At 43.5% G+C, this 19,337-nt stretch overlaps 1 protein-coding gene across 2 annotated transcripts; it reads right to left on the bottom strand.

The window, feature by feature from the left end:
* Positions 1-404: 404 nt before the first annotated feature.
* Positions 405-18,671, bottom strand: mafgb (v-maf avian musculoaponeurotic fibrosarcoma oncogene homolog Gb). 2 transcript variants are annotated; one of them, XM_062388172.1, is made up of 3 exons: positions 18,447-18,671; positions 5,920-5,985; positions 405-5,834 (listed from the first exon to the last, which is right to left on the bottom strand). In XM_062388172.1, the coding sequence occupies exons 2-3, from the start codon at positions 5,953-5,955 to the stop codon at positions 5,355-5,357; spliced, it is 516 nt and encodes a 171-aa protein (XP_062244156.1). In that variant the 5' UTR covers positions 5,956-5,985; positions 18,447-18,671; the 3' UTR covers positions 405-5,354. The 2 variants fall into 2 exon arrangements, with proteins under 2 accessions (XP_062244156.1, XP_062244157.1); XM_062388173.1 differs by lacking the exon at positions 18,447-18,671 and adding an exon at positions 17,787-17,970.
* Between the last annotated feature and the right edge of the window lie 666 nt (positions 18,672-19,337).

Genomic DNA, 19,337 nt, shown 5'->3' with positions numbered 1-19,337 from the left:
AGAAAAATGTTCAATTAAAATAATGTTTCCTTGAATGTGACTGATTAAAATCAGTATAAGACTAACCGAAACTATGGAAGTGTGTGACATTGGCTGAGTAACATGATACATATGGGATGTAATGTATTTAGTCTCCCCCCTACCTTTTCCTGTATGGCAGTGTAACCGGGTTGGGTACATAATATGTCTAGGATAATAACAATAATCAAGATAAACAACATAGGTGGCTTTCTTTTTTAGCCAGATTTACAGCAACAGCAAGTTGCTGTATGATTATAAAATGCATCTAATATATGCTTCAAATTATATTTTAAGTTCACTATCAGGTTAATAATTGTTAATAAAAAACAATAGATCTAAAAAACGAATCTAACTTTATTTCTGACTTGCACAAGACACAGTAGAGCTGTTTCATTTTAAAACATGTTTATTGGTCATATACAAAATAAAGTAAGCTGTTTATCCACAAACATACAGTATATACATCAATAAATTAAAAGATGCATCAGACCGATGATGAAACAGTTAATTTCATGATTACCAGTACCTTGTCATCATCACTTACATATCTACAAATTAAAAAAAAAGTACAATAATTTAGTCGAAGATAAATACTTACAAAGACCGTCACATTTTAAGTATTTTCCCATAGAAAGTACCGTCGTAGAATAATTTATTACACCCCATACAGAAATATTACAAAACACAGAATTTTCCTATAACAAGGGCTTTTCTGAACAGGCTACGCCATATTCACACAAACTCACTACTTTTCTATAGCTTTAAACCGACCGTTATATACTTTTAGAAAAACACAAATATATTCCAGCTCCCCGGAGCAACCTGGCCGAATGCTCACCTCATTTAGCGAAAAAGAAGAATATGATGTGATACCTGGGTAAGATTTTATGTTAGTGGTTGGGACGACAGATGAGGGCAGGGGCAGCAGAAGGGGGTGACAAATCAAATCCTTTGCCTCATTCCCACTCAACAACCTGCATCATATCTGGGTCAAAGGACCTTTAGAGCCCGGTGGTGTGATTCACTAAACAGAAAACAACCGGATGACTTCATACTGATCGGCCGCACAGCAAGATAAGGAGTTAATGATTTGTATCTTCCAGAGGATTTGGGTGTTTTTGAAGAAGCACTCGCTCCAGTTCATTTGCAGACACTTTGTAAAATAGGGATGGGATAAGTGGGGTGGGAAGTGGGTAAGTGAGGTTTATCAGATGTTTCGCCACCGCTCCTCTCTGCCGCTGTAAAATATTTATGGATGTGGTTTAGGAGTGGTTGCTTGGGTTTGTGATGAATTGGTCTTTTCATAAGGAGGGTATGACCTCTGTTCAGGCAGCAGAAGCAAAATAAGGCCAGCATGTCTTACAAGCCCATAAACTCTGTTATGATAAGCCACTAAAGCTAACCCCTGTGTGATCACTATATGTCTCTGCTGTCATCTCCTCATGTTTGCTAAGTGAAAATTAGGATTAAACTTCTGCAAGAGACCCAACACACTAAATCCACAAGATACTTAAATCTGGAAGACAAAAATAACGACATTATTAAGTTGGACTGGAGGCATTGCATGACAGCTACAGTATATTTTTGCATCCCACTTTTTTTTTCTCAGTTGGCAATAAAATTAAATTGATGATTTCATCTTTTCACAGTTAACTGTTAAGAGACGGTAAAGAGTAATAAGGAAAAGAACAAGATAAGCCACACCACATAAGCAAGATTTAAACAGAGACAAACTGGCGCTGGTATTTATAACCGAGTATAAAATGCTAAACACTCTGTATATAAGCGTTTTAACCTTGTCACATCAAACTGTACCTGCGATTATAAGACAGACAACTTGACACAACGTCTAACGATAGCATCACTGCTCCTGTGTGGCAGGAGTTCTAATTTTTCCCCACACAGTTAGTTGCATAATTAGAGATGTCCATTTAACAGCGGTCAGCATGTTGACACAGTACACGTCCTTTTAAAACTAGAGAAGCATCAAAAACATAAAGAGGGGGAAACATATCTGGTGACAACACGTACAGTTTGACAAAGGACCTGTAGGTTTCATGATTTGCATTTAGATGTTACAAACCAAAAACATCAAGTGCCTTTGTATTTTATACAACACACCACAGCCCTACCAGGATTTGCTGGTTAATAAAAACGACTGGATAACATCATTCAACAAGCAAATGTAAAGACAGACCGGAGGCCAGAGAGGGACAGAAATAAAGGATATATGGAAGAAAATTAAAAAAAAAAGGTAAACCTTTTCAAATATAAAGAAAGCCATGAATACAAAGGGTGCGATACCTACTGTATAGTCCTGCGATAAGACATTTGAAATAAATGTAATGGAAATTTTCATTTGACATTTGTAGCTCTCTGGTTTTACGCTCGACTGAACATGCAAATGGTTATCAGTGGAACGATTACTGAGAAATAACATTATTAAAATCTCAAACCCGTTCCCTTCCTTCAGTGCTCAGTGTTCACCTGTTTGAATCCCATTTCCTGTTAAGGTACTGTACAGATGAGGACACAATTTACTAATCTTAATAACTGCACAGCAGTAGGCTCCATAATCCTTTTTCTTCACAGTGGAAAAGTAGCGGTTCAGGTAAAAAGGCTGCATGGATGTTATGTTTTTTTTTTACGACATTGTAAATTGCTTCTGGTAAAGTAAATGACTCAATTTAAATCTGGGTTCCCTCATTAAAAAAAAGTTTTTGAGGCAATCATACTTCATGATGGTAAACCTCACTCTTTCACAGGTTAAATGGCAGAATAGATTTTCTTCGCTTCATAAAACACTAAATATAATAACAAATCTTATTTCACTTCCCTGACACGTTACAACAGTTCAAAAGCAAACAAAACAAGAACAACAATAAATATCGATAACTATATAAATGTACACAGCAAAAACAAATACCTTGATCACACACTACAAAAAACAACTTAGTGAAAGAGAAGGGGTGATGCACTGACTCAATGTTTAACATGTCTGTTATCAGATATCCTGAATACACATGTTCCGAAAGCTTGTGAGGTAAACCAATAATTGGTCATGTTATGAGTGATAATGAGCGTTGAACACTGCAATAACCAAATCAGCGCCACAAAGGCCTGTCCAGAAACACAGGGGGAGAGAAGATCCTAAAATGAACAAATAACAGCTTCAGACCACGAGCAGATTAACAACCGATGTAACCCGACTGCAGTGCTTGAGCTGAATAACATGGCCAGGAGGACAAAGATTTCATGATTAGAGTAAAGAGTGCAGTTACCAACAGTGTCATCACCCACTTCGGCCCGGAAATCAAACAAAGAGTGAAAGTCTTAATCCAAGAAATAGCGAACATCATAGTTACCTCGTCACATACCTACACAGCACACACCACACGCTAGTTCACGGTTACACACACGTGCCTAGTCACTAGAGAAGAAACAAAGCTATTCAGTAGTTAAGCCACTTTTGGTACAATTGCAAAATAGAGAGATACTGTATATCAAACAGATTTCGCTATACCTTTTTTTTTAAACAGGTCGTTACAAACAATGCAAAGATAATTGTCTTTATAAAACTCCAGACTCTACCATACATAGACAATGATTTTTTGAGTATAGAACACCACATAGGACTACTTTTATGGCAAAGCTCGTGTGAGATGACAGCTCATTTGTGTGACTGGAAGTTCAGAGAAATACCTTCTTTTTTCTGTCCATGCTGCAGCGTCAGTAAACACAGGTTGCTCTTGCAAAATGAGCTTTGTGGTTAAAAGCGAGAGGGATGCAGCATAGACCGTAATCACATTGCTGTAGGCGTAATAACCTAGATTTTATATTCATATTCGTAAACACAAGAACAAATTTACATCAAACAGATATGGGTTCTCCCTAATCACAGAATATAACCTTTCCAAAAAGTGTGCAACAAAATCTAGATAAACATAGACTCCTAAGTAAGTAATTGAACTTCCGAATCACATAAATGGCTGTTATCATTATTATTATTAATCCCGATGGCTATTACACAGCTCATATAACAACGCATGGCGAATGTCAAATGTTAAATGAGTCCTGATTGGTCAGTATGTCCCAACAAGCGCAGGTATAAGCAACCACCTCCCCTCAATCTCCAGCGTCCTTCCACAATTGTCATGTCCTCTTGACTTCTTCTTGATGCATATCATTAGGAGACCAAGGCACTTGCCCGACTAAATGTCCTACTATTCTGAGAGGAAATCATCTTCATCTAAGTTTATCTTAAACAACAATTTTCCCGCAAACTCTTACAAACTGAGACTTGTAATACCGCCGTCGCCCTCTTTCTACATTATGTTGCTTTTTCATATTTTTTTGGTAAATATCTAATGTCTTTTCTCTCCTCTTTCAGTTGAATCCAGGAAATACTGTATGTAACCCAGTCGGAAATTCAAATAAAATGAAAGGACAGAGATAAAAGAGAGCGAGAGAAAGAGAGTCGGACATATAGAAAGTGAAGAGATCGTAGAAAAAATACAGCTAACTAAATATAGCGATACCAAAACGAACACGCGTCACAGAATTTCACAGAATTCCTGATATATAACAATTCACACACAGAGAATACACTTTGGACCTCATGTGAATGACAACACAGTACAAAAACAGTAGAAATACAGTTACCACCAATGTGTAATATATATTAGTACTTATTCCGAAAAAGTTCTTGGCTAGGTAGAGCAAGATGGAACGTCTCTGCCGCCACTGAAATCAGCAGGTCACACGGAATCTTGGTTATTCTCTTGGAGGTCAGGGAACATGTGGTTTTAGAATATGTTTGTTTGTGTGGCTGATTTAAATCTCGTCTTAAGATCTAGTGTGCAAATGTGTGACAGGATGATTCTGCATTTACAGATAGTTCGATCCACCACCAGTAAAACCTGACACTGAACATTTGCATGGTTTAAATGGAAGATGAAGAAACATTGCAGGATTTTTCCAAAGAAATTTGGGGGGGTTTTGTTTTTTTCCCACATTAAATTCTCAGATTCCCTGACTGTACCAGGTTTTCAGTGACCATAGGAACCCTGTCTATCTGTGCTGTGCTAAATAATCATTTGCAGACCAAGGGCCTTGCATCTGTGTAGTCTCAATAACCGTCCTCTGCCTCCCTACTTTCCTTCATCTGCACTGATCTGAGACAGGTGACAGAAACCTGCTGAGGCGAAGTGATGGAGATTGCCCAGCTGTTTCGGAGTCGATGCAGGGGGAGGAGAGGGGGACGACAGAGAAGAAGAATTACTGGGATGCAGCTGAACTCCATCCCGATACACTCTCATCTATCTTTCCCTCCCTCAAGACCGTGCATCTGTTTTTGACTTTACTATTGTAATTACACTCGTCGCTGTTGCCATCTTCCCCGGTATGAGTGGACCGATGACTGATGACGCCATCCCTCCTCCGCCCCCTCCGGCCCTGACCCCGACCCCGACATTAGGGCTCCGGGCCACAGTCCTTGCGAAGGTCTGCAAGGCCTCGTACTTGGACCTCAGAGCGTCCAGCTCAACGCGCATGGAAGCATTTTCGTTGGCCAGTTTGTCCACCTCCTCCTGCAGCTGGTCCTTCTGCTTCTCCAGCTCCTCCTTCTGGGTGACCCGCTTCACCCGGCAGCTGGCGGCGTAGCCCCGGTTCTTCAGGGTGCGTCGCCGCTGTTTCAGCTGCAGGATCTCGTCTTTGGTGAGACCCCGGAGGTGCTGGTTCAGCTCTCGCACCGACATGGTCACCAGCTCATCGTCTGTGAGGCTGGTGCCATTCTCCCCCGGCTCACGCTTCACCTGCAGGAAACAGGGAGGAGGAGTGAGAAAAACCGGGCAACATATCAGAAACCGATGCTTTAGTCTTAAATGTGCACTCTCTTACCTTCAAGGCTTTATTTCCTTTGTTAGTCGTCGTCATGCCACAATTAACTTGCTCTTCTGAACAGACCTGCGGAGAAGCAGGAAGAGTACAGAACATGAGCAGACAAAAATGACAAAGAAAGACCCTCCTTTGTTTATGCACAGTTCTTTAAAAAAAATCAATATAAACCTATTAATTAGAGATCAGTCTGCTGATAAGGCACTCTTGTGAGAGCATGTTACAGTGCTAAGCATCAGTATAGAAAGTTGTGTATCAGAGTGTATGAGTGAAAGTGACTCAAACATTTCTTAGAATTTCCCTGACTTCCTGTTTCCTGGTGGTTACACAGACTGTGCCCACCACCTTTGTGTTGTAGCACTCTTATTGGCTGGCTTCAGACCAATAGTAATGAAACGAGCATGAAAGGAGGAAGTGGTAAATCTGTGGGATGAACTCCAGGGGAAAACCAACTGTTAGAGTTGACACGCACGTGCACACATGCACACACACACACACACACACACACACGCGCACACATATATACATATACACCTCACAAGAGACTGCAAAGAGAATGGTGAACAGTGGGAAGACAGACACAGACACCAACTAGTGATACAAAATGAATACTCCGCAATGAGCACAGCAGATAAAACGATGCACCAAAGTGTTAACAGGGAACAAAAGGACTGACAGAGTCAACAAAGAGGCAGCGTGGTGCAAAAGTGCAAAAGATGAGATCAGTCCTGAGAGCACCCTGCTCCACGGACGAGCATCTCAAAGAGACGCTTTGTGTGGTGGTGCATTGGTCTGGCTCTCATCTCTCAGACCTGCGTGTGTGTGTGCGTGTGTGTGTGTGTTCGATAAAGGGCGGCTTTTGTTGCTGCTGCTGAGCGATCATCATGTGACCAGTCATGATGACTCAGCAGATTCCTCCTTTCAACCCCCCCCCCCCACAACCCTCCTCCTGCCATGCAAATTTCTGCTCTCCTCTGTCACTTTTTATCCCCCTCCCTTTCTTTTTTTTTTTTTTCACTGCCCTCATAACTGTCTAGCTATTCTACAAATGTGACAGTATGCTCAAAATATAGATGGAGGCAATGGGTTGACAGTTAAATGCGGTTGTATTCAAAACATTTAAGACCTGTCTGACCTGATACTGCTGAATCAGGGTTTAGCTGAGTTAAACCAGAGGCAGCCTCTTCTCTCGCTGTGCACATTTATACTCTCCTGTGTATTTCATAAAAGGACAAGTTAAGAAATAACTAAGAGACAGATTTGGGATGAAGTTGTAGTCCTTTTAACATTTAAAGTATTGTTATTTGAAAAAACTCCTTATTCGAGGTGGTGATGACAATGAAGTGGCGACGCGTCTTGTTCATTGTTATTCTTTTCTGCTATAGGAAACATGCCAGTGAGCCTCCCCCACAATGCACCTCCTTATGTCTGTGAGGCTGCGTGAATGTGTGTGTGTCCAGCAGTTATAAATAGCTGTAGATCAAAGCAAAATATACCGATAAGCACATACAAGTAATCATGTATCCTGTGATGCATAGCACACGTGAAGAGCACAGCACCTTAAAATTCTTCGGTGAAAAGATGAAGAGTATGGGAAATCAGCAATGCTACACTTGCTTTGATAAACGCACCACACTGCTTCCTTCAGAACGTTTAGTTGCAGTACTTCATAGGTCAATAATAAATGCTCTTTCAAATAACTGTGTACATAAAGAGCTTCTTGTAAATGCTCGTGAACCACCGCGCTCTCTTGTTTTGTTTGGATGCAGCCTCCCACAGCTGGAGGTGCATCAACGCACAATAGACGGATCAGAGAGAATCAAGTGAGAGTGGCTTCTGGGGGTGGGGGTGGTGGAGGGGGGCAGAGAAAAAAAAACAGAGGGGGCAAAAGGAGGTTGTTATCCTGCCAGGCACTTGTTTATTTCCCCAGTGCCACCCCCATCCCCCCATCTGCATACAAACAAAAAGCATGACGGCAAACACACACACACACACACACACACACACACACACACACACACACACACACACACACACACACACACACACACACACACACACACACACACACACACACACACACACACACACACACACACACACACACACACACACACACACACGCACACGCACACACACACTCCCCCTGCCACTGGGGCACGATAAAACACACACGCAAAACGGTTCACTGCAAGTCCGCAAATGTTTCAAGGGCTCAGACAATGCGTGATACATGCAGAAATGGAATGAATATTAGGGATTTTGATTTCTTCGATAAAGAGAGCTGACAAAAAGAGTTATTACTGGTGCACAAACGGTGATGCAGCTCCTCTTTCCTCTGCAAAGGGCTCAGTGTCTGTGGTTTGTAGAACATTTGTTAAATGAACTTGAGAAAACTGCCGACAACAGGATGTACACGATTTGGTTGTAATCAAGGTAACTGGATCTGACAATAAGTGAACTGGTTATCGCGATCACTTAAGAAAAAGTGATATTGGTATATTGCTTTTATCTTAATGAAAAAAGTTAAATTGTCTTTTTAAAACTGCTATTTAAACAAAATGTATTATTGTTGTTTTTGTAATTATTTATTATGAAAAGAAATGCTTAATAATATTATTATTAATTAATTTACCAGCTAAATATACCGTAGTATAGTACTGCAATATCAACAGTCTTGTTCTGAACAATTCTTCCATATCACATCCTTTTCTATCTCTCCATGTTACCTGTTTGCTGCCGAAATATCACTTGTCCAACTAAGACTAGCTTTTAGTACAGCACACACCTCCAACAAGGCCTAATAGTCTCCTTAAATTCAAACAAGCTGAACCAAATCTCACAAACTCATAGATATCAGTTCCTAAAATATATGTCTTTCTTCATCGAGATCCATCCAATTTTCTTACAGAGGAAATCTGTGAAAATGTTAAAAACTGCCTATTTGCAACACTAAATGTCTGCACCCTGATCCTGATCCACACCAATAGTTCTAACTGGAACCATACCACATCTTTCCACCAAGTTTCATGGAAATCCAATCAGTTGTTTTTGCTTTATTTGGGTCGCAAAAAAACAAACAACCAAAAAACATACAGGGGTGAAAACAAAACTTGCCAGAGGTATTAAATGCCTTAACACCAACTTATTTTAAATCTACTGATAATGATTTACCTGTAAATTGTCTGAAAATGATTACATTTACCCATGACAATTTTTCAGAGCCTAATATGACATCTTCAAATTGCTTCTTTTGTCAAACCAACTGTCAAAAACCCAAGGATATTAAGAATGTCAAGGTTTTGTTTTAGAATCTGGAAACCTCAGTTTTGCCCAATGCAATTACGGTTACTGGGTTTTCAAAGTTTGAGACTGTGGGCCTAAACTCAGACATCTTGGAGAAGGAGTCCTCCTTACTCCACTGTATACTTTTCTTTCTTAGTGTCACTCATATTCTGGATGCCGATATGATCATTATTCTTTTTGATAGACACTCTACAGTTTAGCAAAGAGAGCCTAATGTTGCTGTTTGACATGACTTCAGGCTATAAAGCCCTGTCCTAAGACTTTAATATGTTTCTGGCTCTAAAACAGTAAAAAGCCCTTAAACTACTGTATCAGCAACAACAATCTCTTTCAACAGATCACACATATTTAAGCTATTATAATAGTTTTTTACGTTCATTTGAGTTCAGGCCATGTAAAGGTCAACCAGGTTAAGGATCATCTGCTGAGCAAAGGTATCGCCATTTATCATGGGCATACACACACACATACACCTTCCCAGTGCCAGAGGTGTCCTTCCCATAATGCTTGCAGGGTGGTCGCTGCAGTGTGGTCAATGCCACAGCAACTCTGTTGCTACAACAGACAGCTTTTTTTGCTATGGCAGGCAGTATTTTTATGGAGCAACCGAAAGAACGCTGACGACTCAGGGGCAGAGATGCTTACGGTTACAGTGGAGAAACAACACTCACAAACACGGAGAGGATGGGACACGGGGACAGGGATGGAAGGAGAGGTGAGAGGCAGTGGAGATGAATAAAATATGGATGGAAGAGGAGAAAAGAAAGGGAGGAGGGCAAGGAGTTGGTGAGATAGCAAGGTGAAGAACAACTAGGTAAGAGGAAGGGGTGTAGGGGGAGCCGGCGGTGGTGATGGTGGTGAGGGAGGACTGAAAGAATGCTGACGTCTCCAGAGCTGATTAGCGTTACAGCAGAGACATCACACCCACAGCCCAGAAAACTGCTGAGTATGTAGGGAGGATGGGGCGGGGAGTGCAAATGACAAGGGAGGAAGAAGAGAAGAAAAAGAGAGGCAAGTGAGTAGGGGGGGGTGGAGGTGGAGGAGGAGGAGGAGAGAGGTGAGGAAGGAGGGAGGAACACTGATGAGGAAGAACAGGAGGGTGAGGAGGGGGGCAGAGACAGAGGAGGAAGAGGGGGTGGGAAAGCGTTTGGGTGAAAATGCATCCTCAACACATTTGTAAGAGCTTAGCTTGTGTGTCTGTGTGTGTGTGCAAGTGTGGAGGGGGCTGGTGGATGGAGGAATGGATGGAGGGGGATTGGGGTTTAAAAAAAAAAAAAAAAAGCCTGAACTCAGCAACGACCAGGACTAAAACCTCCAATTAGAAAAGTTCTGAAGCTGATCCAGTGTAATGAAACTACTGCTGACCATCTCTCTCTCTTGCCCCCGCAACCTTCTGCTCCCTGTCTCTCTCTCTCTCTCACACAGACGCACAAACACACACACACACACACAAACACACACAAAAGCTTCGCATCCTGTCATGTTGATAAATCAAGTCCTGAAGAAGGGATGAAAACAGGAGTAATGGCGAGGCGGAGGGTGAACGCAGAGATCATGGGGTTTATAAAGATAGATTAAAGAGCACAATAAACAACACAAGTCATATAGCAGACTTTTTCTTCGCGTGTGTGTGCAGACAAACAGGATGATGAAATCTGTGTGTGTGCTTGTGCGCATGTGTGTGCATGTGTGTGTGTGTGAGGCTGGCCCTCAGACAGAGCTCTAATTAATCTTGTTTGAGAGAACCTTTTGCTTTGGCCACAGAGAGAGGGAATTTCTTAGAAAGAGACTTCATGCTTTAAAGCTGGTGGCACACACACACACACACACACAGGAAAATAAATAGCCAGATTAGGCGCTACAAAAGCGACCTGGGGGCTGGTGTGTGTGGCTGTACACAAGAGGGCGAGCATACAGAGAACGATCAACAACAGATCGTACAAGTCACAAGTCATTTGTGATCCAAGTCTGTCTTTATTGAATAATCCGACCTTAACAACTGACTTAACTGCGCCTCCTCCCTCAGGCAACTCTCTCAGCAATAATGGAGAGCACAAAGGATGGCAGCAGCAAGGAGAAGCAGTGAAGCCGCACAGCAGGACACAGTGCGGACTTGAAGGAGAGGCGAAAAGAGATCAAAATATAAGGAGTGTGAGTTAAAACCTCAGAGCCCCACAGAACTGAGCTCCTGGTTGGCTGTCCACCCATCATGTCTTTGTTTAAAAAAAAAAGAAGAGGGAGCAGTGCTCAAACCCACTGATCTACTGAGGGCCCAGGGTGCTGAGGGAGTTGGTAAATAATTAAAGATGAGCACCGTGTGGAGGCTCATTGAGAATTAGGAATCAGATCAGCGATAATGGCCACCTGTGTCTGCGAGGGGGGAGACGTACAGTCACAGCAGAGATACAGGACCATGGAGAGAGAGAGCGTGTGTGTCTGTGTGGAGAGAGAGAAGGAAGCTGTTAACTGGGGGGTATGCCGAGCGTGAAATAAGCATGATAACACAGACAGAGAGGAGAGGAGGGAAACACAGGGAAAAGTGAAAGGAGCAGACTTGCAGGAGAGTCATAGTCTGGCCCCTCATGTTCAGTATCATATGCAGAGGGACAAGTGATCGCCTTTACACTGTTCCCAGAGTTCAAAAAGGAGATCCTGTGTGTGTGTGTGTGTGTGTGTGTGTGTGTGTGTGTGTGTGTGTGTGTGTGCGTGTGTGCTGGTTAAGTTTGCGCGGCACCGTGTTTGTGCAAGTGTGTTATTAAAGGCGAGAAAAAGTCCTGGCGTCGACACGTTTTTCCCATTCCAGGTAGTAAGTCGGAGTGTGATGACAAATTTCCCAACACAAGCAAAAAAAACTGCACTGTCAGGCAATTGAGCTCTGGCTCCTTTTTTTCTCTGCCCTTTTTGAAGAGGAGGGAAAGCATGTACTGTAGGTTAAGTTTGTTCTCACTTTGTATGTGTGTGTGTGTGTGTGCATAGCAAACAGAGGACTGCCAGGGAGACAAAGTTAAACAACACCTTAAACTTTATTTGCCCCCAGACGCAGCACATCCCTCCCTGGTCAGCAGTACTAACCTGAGACAAAGACAAAGGTCCAGTGCAACAGCAAAGTAAGCACTGTGTGACTCTGCAGAGAAACTTTCCTCACCATCAGACACACTAGTGAGGAGAAATCATCAGATGCTCCTCAGCAAACAGTTTGACAAAAGGAATCCACACACACATACAACTACACACACAAGCACAGACACACAAGCACAGACACACACACACACACACACACACACACACACACACACACACACACACACACACACACACACACACACACACACACACACACACACACACACACACACACACACACACACACACACACACACACACACAAACACACAAACACAGCACATCAAAACACTTCTAGTGATACATGTAACTACAGATGCCTTTACATTTACATAGTATGGTTTTTTCGGAACTTTTCTTAAAAGTTTATGCTAATGAAAGGGCATGTATGTAAATAGAATTAACTGATTCCACCTTCAAAAATTTGGTGACTATTTATTTTTCTTTGTCTATCATGACAGAATTTGTTTGCGCTCTACCACTCTAAAAACCCTCAGATTTGCCAAACAAAACTAATCTTCATCTCATTTGTCAATAAAGACAGACATGTTAATGGTAAATAAATATCCTCTTTTGGCATATGTTAAAAAAGCATCAGAGACAGTCAGTGTCAAGTGTTTAGTTTGTTAATTAGACTTTAATGTAAATAGAGAAATTCAAAACTCGAAAACAAACACTGCACGGAAGTGGTTTCATGCCACAGGTGAAGTCAAAGAGCCGGTGCTACACTTATCTTCATTCCCCCTCGTTACCACTTGGCGTCTGTGTGTGTGCATGTGTGTGTTTTATTTAAAAAGGTTCAGAAACTCATACCGCAATTCTGGGTTCGTCACACTGCAGCTAAAAAATGCGGCAAGTTTGCGCATATAGATGATGCAACTGGTAGACAACCGCTGGTGTGGATGATCCTGTTACCAGGGCCTTGCATCTCCACAGCTACAAGCCCATTCTCAATATCCGAACATTGCACGCACACAAAAAAAAAAATCATCGCTATGGGTGTTTGTGGGAATGAGAGGTCTACTCTAACTGGAGCCTTCTCAAACAGCTCCAAAATAAACCCACCGGTCCTCTGAGGAACACAAGGATTTGACTGAAAGAGAACCGATCGGATTGATTATCTATACGGACGACCAGCTCGCTATTTCACCACACAACAGCCCTTTAAGGTCGCATGGGCACGTTCAGTAATTGGAGCCACTTGAACTAAACTTAAACTTGTTTTTTTTTCCATTTTCTAATCCCTTAGACTTGTTGTGGCTGTTGCAGTGGGATTTATCTTGATTTCATACATTTTCCGCTTCTCAGGGAGGTTATGTAAATAAGGAGTCAAGACACTTGTGGAGGGGGGGGGGATTCTACACACATAAACACACACATACTATCTCAGAATACACAGGGACAAGCAGCACGCTCCCACAGAAGTAGAAAAAAAAAACAGTGGAGCACAGCAATGATTATGCACCAGATCTGCTTACACCATATTTCATCATTACTGTGGAGAAAAAACACTCAACTATTGATCTGCCCCACTGCTTCCTTTTCTCTCCGCCGCTCTCTCTCTCTCCCTCCCTCCCTCCCTCCGATTCCATCTTTTATTCCTGCTTTTACTTCTCTCTTTAAACTCCTCTCTCGCACTCTGAAATTTGCAAGCATAACAAGACTTTTCTGAAATGGATCCCAGTAGTAAACAAGATCATAAACATGCAGACGGCACTTTGGAGATTATTTCCCAATGTTATCTCTCCTACACACACACACACACACACACACACACACACACACACACACACACACACACACACACACACACACACACACACACACACACACACACACACACACACACACACACACACACACACACACACACACACACACACACACACACACACACACACACACACACACACACACCCACACACACACACACACACACACACACACACAAACGCACACACGAAGTGGACATAATACTGTGAACACCTGTGCAATCTAATGCAATCCACCACCACAGCCCTGCAATAGCTGCTGCCGCTGTGAACCATCTTCTAGGGAGATAGAGAGGATTATGGAGAGAAACTACAGGAGCATGTTTCAATGTCATGGTGCATAATTACAAAACGTGATTGATAATTGAAAACCAGCTCAGAATAATAGACTTGAATGAACAGCTGACCGATTCCTATGTATAATGAATCTTAGTCAGTACATTTTTGATAAAGACTGCAGTGCCAGTACCCTAGGTCTAAACTCTGGGCTCACTTCATTCTTTAGTCTTGTTTGATTATCCATTCATCAGATATTTCCTGGGTTATATCAATATTTTTCTTGTTTTACAAATAAAACCTTGTCATGGTGTTTGTATCAGGACCCGGAACTCAGGTCAGAACAGAATGAAACCCATCCACAGGAGACAGACAATAGAACATTGTCACCGTCACACTGATAGGACGATGGTATTTTCGTGTGGCTAAAAATGCCAAAAAGAGAAAGGTGCTGCAGGATTACACAGAGCCAGAACACCCCGTCCTGTTTAATAACCATGTCTGGCCCACATATTTCAATGGCAACAGCAATATAAAAACAATACACGGAAATATGCATGTTATTATCATTTTAATCAGTAATTAATATGTGATTTTACAAATTCCTTTGACCCAAGATGACACTGTCAAACATATTGTTTTGTCTGTTGTTCAAATTGTTCAAATCCCTGAGGTTGCCCTAATTAGACTCCCTTTTTGAGTCTTTTTGTCAACATAAATAATGTCTTTCTTCTTGAATAGACACCTATTCAATACCTTCTGTCCTATCCATCCTAAACCCCAAATGGATCCATGAGCGCAGAAGGAAACACACACAGTTTTCTGATGTGGTAGAACAGACCGATGTTACACTCATTACTTCCTCTTGAGGATCGAGACTTCAGATGTGAAATGACGGAAAGGAAAACAACTGTCAAGTGCAAAATGTTGAAATGGCCAACTGATAGTAAAATCATCTTCCCATTGCTATGTCTACACACGCACACACAAACACACACACACACACAAACACACACATAAACACACTTTTTAACCTTGGTGCTTACTTTGCTCTCTTACTTGCAAACCCTACAGCAACTAGATTTTATAGGTGTTGTATCTCTTACACTCTCTGCACACACACAGAGACACTCACCGACACGCACACACAGTCTCCCTCTCTCCCTCACACACACATACGGCACAAGGCAAAAGAAACTAGCTGTGGTAAGTAACAAGTGAAAACGCCATCTGTCAAGCGAGAGCGCATTTGCTTCGCCTCAGCATTTTCAGGGGAATGCCTTGAAGACAAAAAGGTCCTTGTTCTCAATCTCTCCGCAAATCCCATCTCTCATTCTTCCTCCCTCTTCCTTCATCCCCGTTGCTCTGTGCGCCTTGCCGCTCCGCCACCATCAGCAAAGTTGCACACATAAGCATTGGTCAGCGTTCAATTACCATGAACACCAGGGAAGTGGGGAAAGTACTTGACAGAGAAATGCACTTCAAGCACTGATTAAATACTGATACCAAGTATAAAAAGCTTAGCCCATAGGTTGTGTGTGAGGGTGTGTGTGTGTGTGTGTTGGCAATGAGAAAAGGAAATGGGGGGAAATGTGTGTGTGTGAGTGAAAGAGAGAAAGAGAGAGAGAGAGAGTAAGGGGGGTAGGAGGGGTGCTCTTCTCTCCAATACTGATACAACTGTTTCATCATTATGACCCTCTATTACAGTACTTGCCAACTTGCTTACTACATACTTTTGATACACTCCGCAGAGTGCTGACTCGAACTAAAGCTGCTGATATGGAGTCATTAGGGGGGTGAAGTTTCTGTTTTTCTTGTGCCCACAGAGCTTCCCTATTACTCTTCAGTGTTTAAGAGTTGCAACGCTCATAGGTTACAACCGGGTGAGCACATAATGGCCCGGCTACAGGAGATCAATCAGAGCAGCTTCTGTTGCAGCAGGGCGCTTTATAGTTCAATGAGGTGCTTGGCCTTTTTTTTTTTTAGCACATGCAGTGGGTCCCTGTGTGGGTTAATGTTGTGCAGTGAGTGTCCAGCATTAACCACAACAGAAAAAAGTGTCCTTTCTCCGCAGCTGTCATTTGTGTTTGACAAAATTTTGACCAAACACACAAACACTGGTCCCTCTATGGTTCTGAGGTCAGTCATTGGCATAATGCATTCCCCAGACCCTTACCCTAACCTTAAACATCACAATAACCCTAACCCAATTCAATCCATAGCCCCAAAGTCAAGTCTTAACACTCACACAACCCTTTGAATTTGTGAGGTCCCGCCAAAATGTCATCACAACGATTGTATTGACCCAAAATTGGCCCTCTCACACACACACACACACACACACACACACACACACACACACACACACACACACAATGTTAGATCTTGCAGCCGTACACAGTTGGTTTTAATTAGAAATGAGCATATCAAGGGTAGCAGGTGTCATTGCTTTGTCTGCTTGTGAGGATTGTTTTACTCCTGCTCTCCACCTCTCTTCTCTCCCCTCTTTTCCACCCCCCTCCCTTTCTCTCCTACCGGTCGAGGCACATACACTCTATACACATTTTCATCTTTGAGTGACTGTGATTTGTCCCTATGCAACTGTAACTGGATTGAAACAAAACTCCCCCAAAGTAAAACAAGAATGGGGGTTGAACAGCTAAATAATTCAGCGCGTGTTTTTTATCCCGCCTGCGCGCACACTCTCCCCATGTGCCTGAAATCCCCTGACCGAGGGTGAGTGGGATCGAGCTGCCTGAACCGAACCTCCGCTGAGGAAACCATCTTTTGTTCTCAGCAGCGGTGACAGTTTGAAAAAGCCGACACGAGCTCTGATCCCCCCCACCCCCGTGCACCGTCACCCCGCCGTGCTACGCGCACATGAACCGGGGCCCGTGCCTTTGTCCGCCCGCCGCCGCCGCCGCCGGTGCCATGTTGCCATGGCTCCCTCGTGCCTCCGCGCCGCTCGCGCGAACGTTGCGAAATAACAACGTTGTGATGAATCAGCATCTCTGTCGCCGGTGTACAACACAACGAGACACGCCAGGAAATAGACCGGCTCCCTCCGCCTCATAACGAGGGGCTGAACACGCCGTGTGGCCGTGGAGGGATAGCGACGGTGGAGTGGAGGCCCGGCTGACACAAAGCAAATGTCAACACGGTCCCCAGCAGCAGCAGCAGCCGCCGCCGCGGGACGTGGCGCTGTGTCCGCCGGACTCTCCCAACACAATGACAGCTGCGGTGGTCGCTGCTTCTTTCTTTAACCCCCCACCCCCCACATCACATTTTACTGATCCGAACAAGCAGCGACCAGACTAAAATGTCACCTCAGGAGCAGGAGGGCAGATAAAGCCTGAGTTAAACAGACCAACAGCTGACCGGTCATCTTCTTACCTGCGCGGCGGCGGACACACACACACCGAGAGGCAGTGAAGCGACAGCGGCTCGCGGCAGCTTGTGTCCGCCGCTGCCGCTCCAGCTCCGGCGCCCCGAGCAGAAGGAAGCGCCGAGCTGCTCTTCCAGGGTTTCCTCTTGAATAAGTTGTGACTCTACGCTCCGGTTTCTACTTTCGCTTCTCTTTTTCTAGATATTCAGTCAACTAGTCAAAAACCAAGGGAATCCCCGCGAGTAGCAGCGGCACGGAGCGCGCTCGGTCCTCTAATACCGACACATGGCTTCTTTCTTAAGCCTGACAGCCGCACGTATCGTAGCCTACACCCCCTTTGTCTGTGTTGTTATGGAATCACCGGCTGATAAGTCGGCGGCCGAGCGACCGACCCCGGTGTCGGTGGAGCACGTTCGGGTCCGGATGACGAACCGGGATCGTGATGATTCAGCAGAACCACTGCGCTGTTGCTGCGGCCGCGGAGGCTCGGACTGAACGGGACAGCGCAGCGGCGGCGCACACCGGGGACCAGCGGCAACGTCAACGCGACCGCACTCGGCGGCGGCGGCGGCCGTGCACACTCAGCAAAACAGCACGTCTTTATTCAGCAGTTTTCTTTTCCTGCAGGGAAATAAACAAGAGTTCTGCTCCACACAAAGCTGACTCACCCAGAAGTCAAACCGGCGCCGTTCGCCCGCCGCACCCTCGGAGGTTGGGGTTCCGCCGCTTGGTTGGTCGACCCGGGGAAGAGCCGAGGCAGTTGGAGGAATGTTTTTTTCCGCTCACGCCTTCTCGCAGGTCTTTAGATACATCCACTCCTTTATGGTCGGAGGCGCCAGACGTCAAATGATGTTTGGATCACATGGTTTCATTCATGAAGCGGCTACGCAACCCGCATTTAAAGAGACACGAGACGCTACTACTGTGTGATGGACTGCTCCCACAACAAGAGCCTGAGAGGAGAAGTGGGACTAGGAGCCGGCCCCACCTCTGTGCGCACATCTCTGAGCCGACACACCAGGCACCGGGTCCCCAGAGAGGGAATCACACAGGACACGCTGGAAATAGAACCCTCGTTACTGAGTAGCAGTAAACTAAACTTTATATGGCACCAGATTTGACTGTATTTTCCCATCTTTTACATGAAAAATGCAAAAATCCCCCCCCCCCCATCAAAAAGACAGCATGAACGTGCAAAGACAGACACCAAACAAATAGAAGAACAGATATTTCAAATGTGAAGTACTTTCCATAAGGATCGGTTGATACGTCAAAACAATTATATATATATTGTTGATATCAGTTGACATCAATAGTTATCATGACAAATGTCACATTATTATTTCCATTAAGTTAAAAGAAAAGGATTTTCTCCTCTTTATTGGTAGAGACTCACAAACAAGGGATACATAAATATTTATATTTTTAGGTTAAATTTACAAATCTGAGGTAGAAATTTTATAACTCCTCAATTTGCTTTAACAATATATCTATCTATTAATTTATATTGAACCTTTGTTAAATTGCTGCTGATAAATATGATATTGAGATAAGTGTTC

This window comes from Platichthys flesus, chromosome 5, assembly GCF_949316205.1.
Source record: "Platichthys flesus chromosome 5, fPlaFle2.1, whole genome shotgun sequence".
Classification (NCBI taxonomy): domain Eukaryota; kingdom Metazoa; phylum Chordata; class Actinopteri; order Pleuronectiformes; family Pleuronectidae; genus Platichthys; species Platichthys flesus.
Note: the sequence above shows the minus strand (reverse complement) of the source record. Positions and strands in the feature narration are given on the sequence as shown.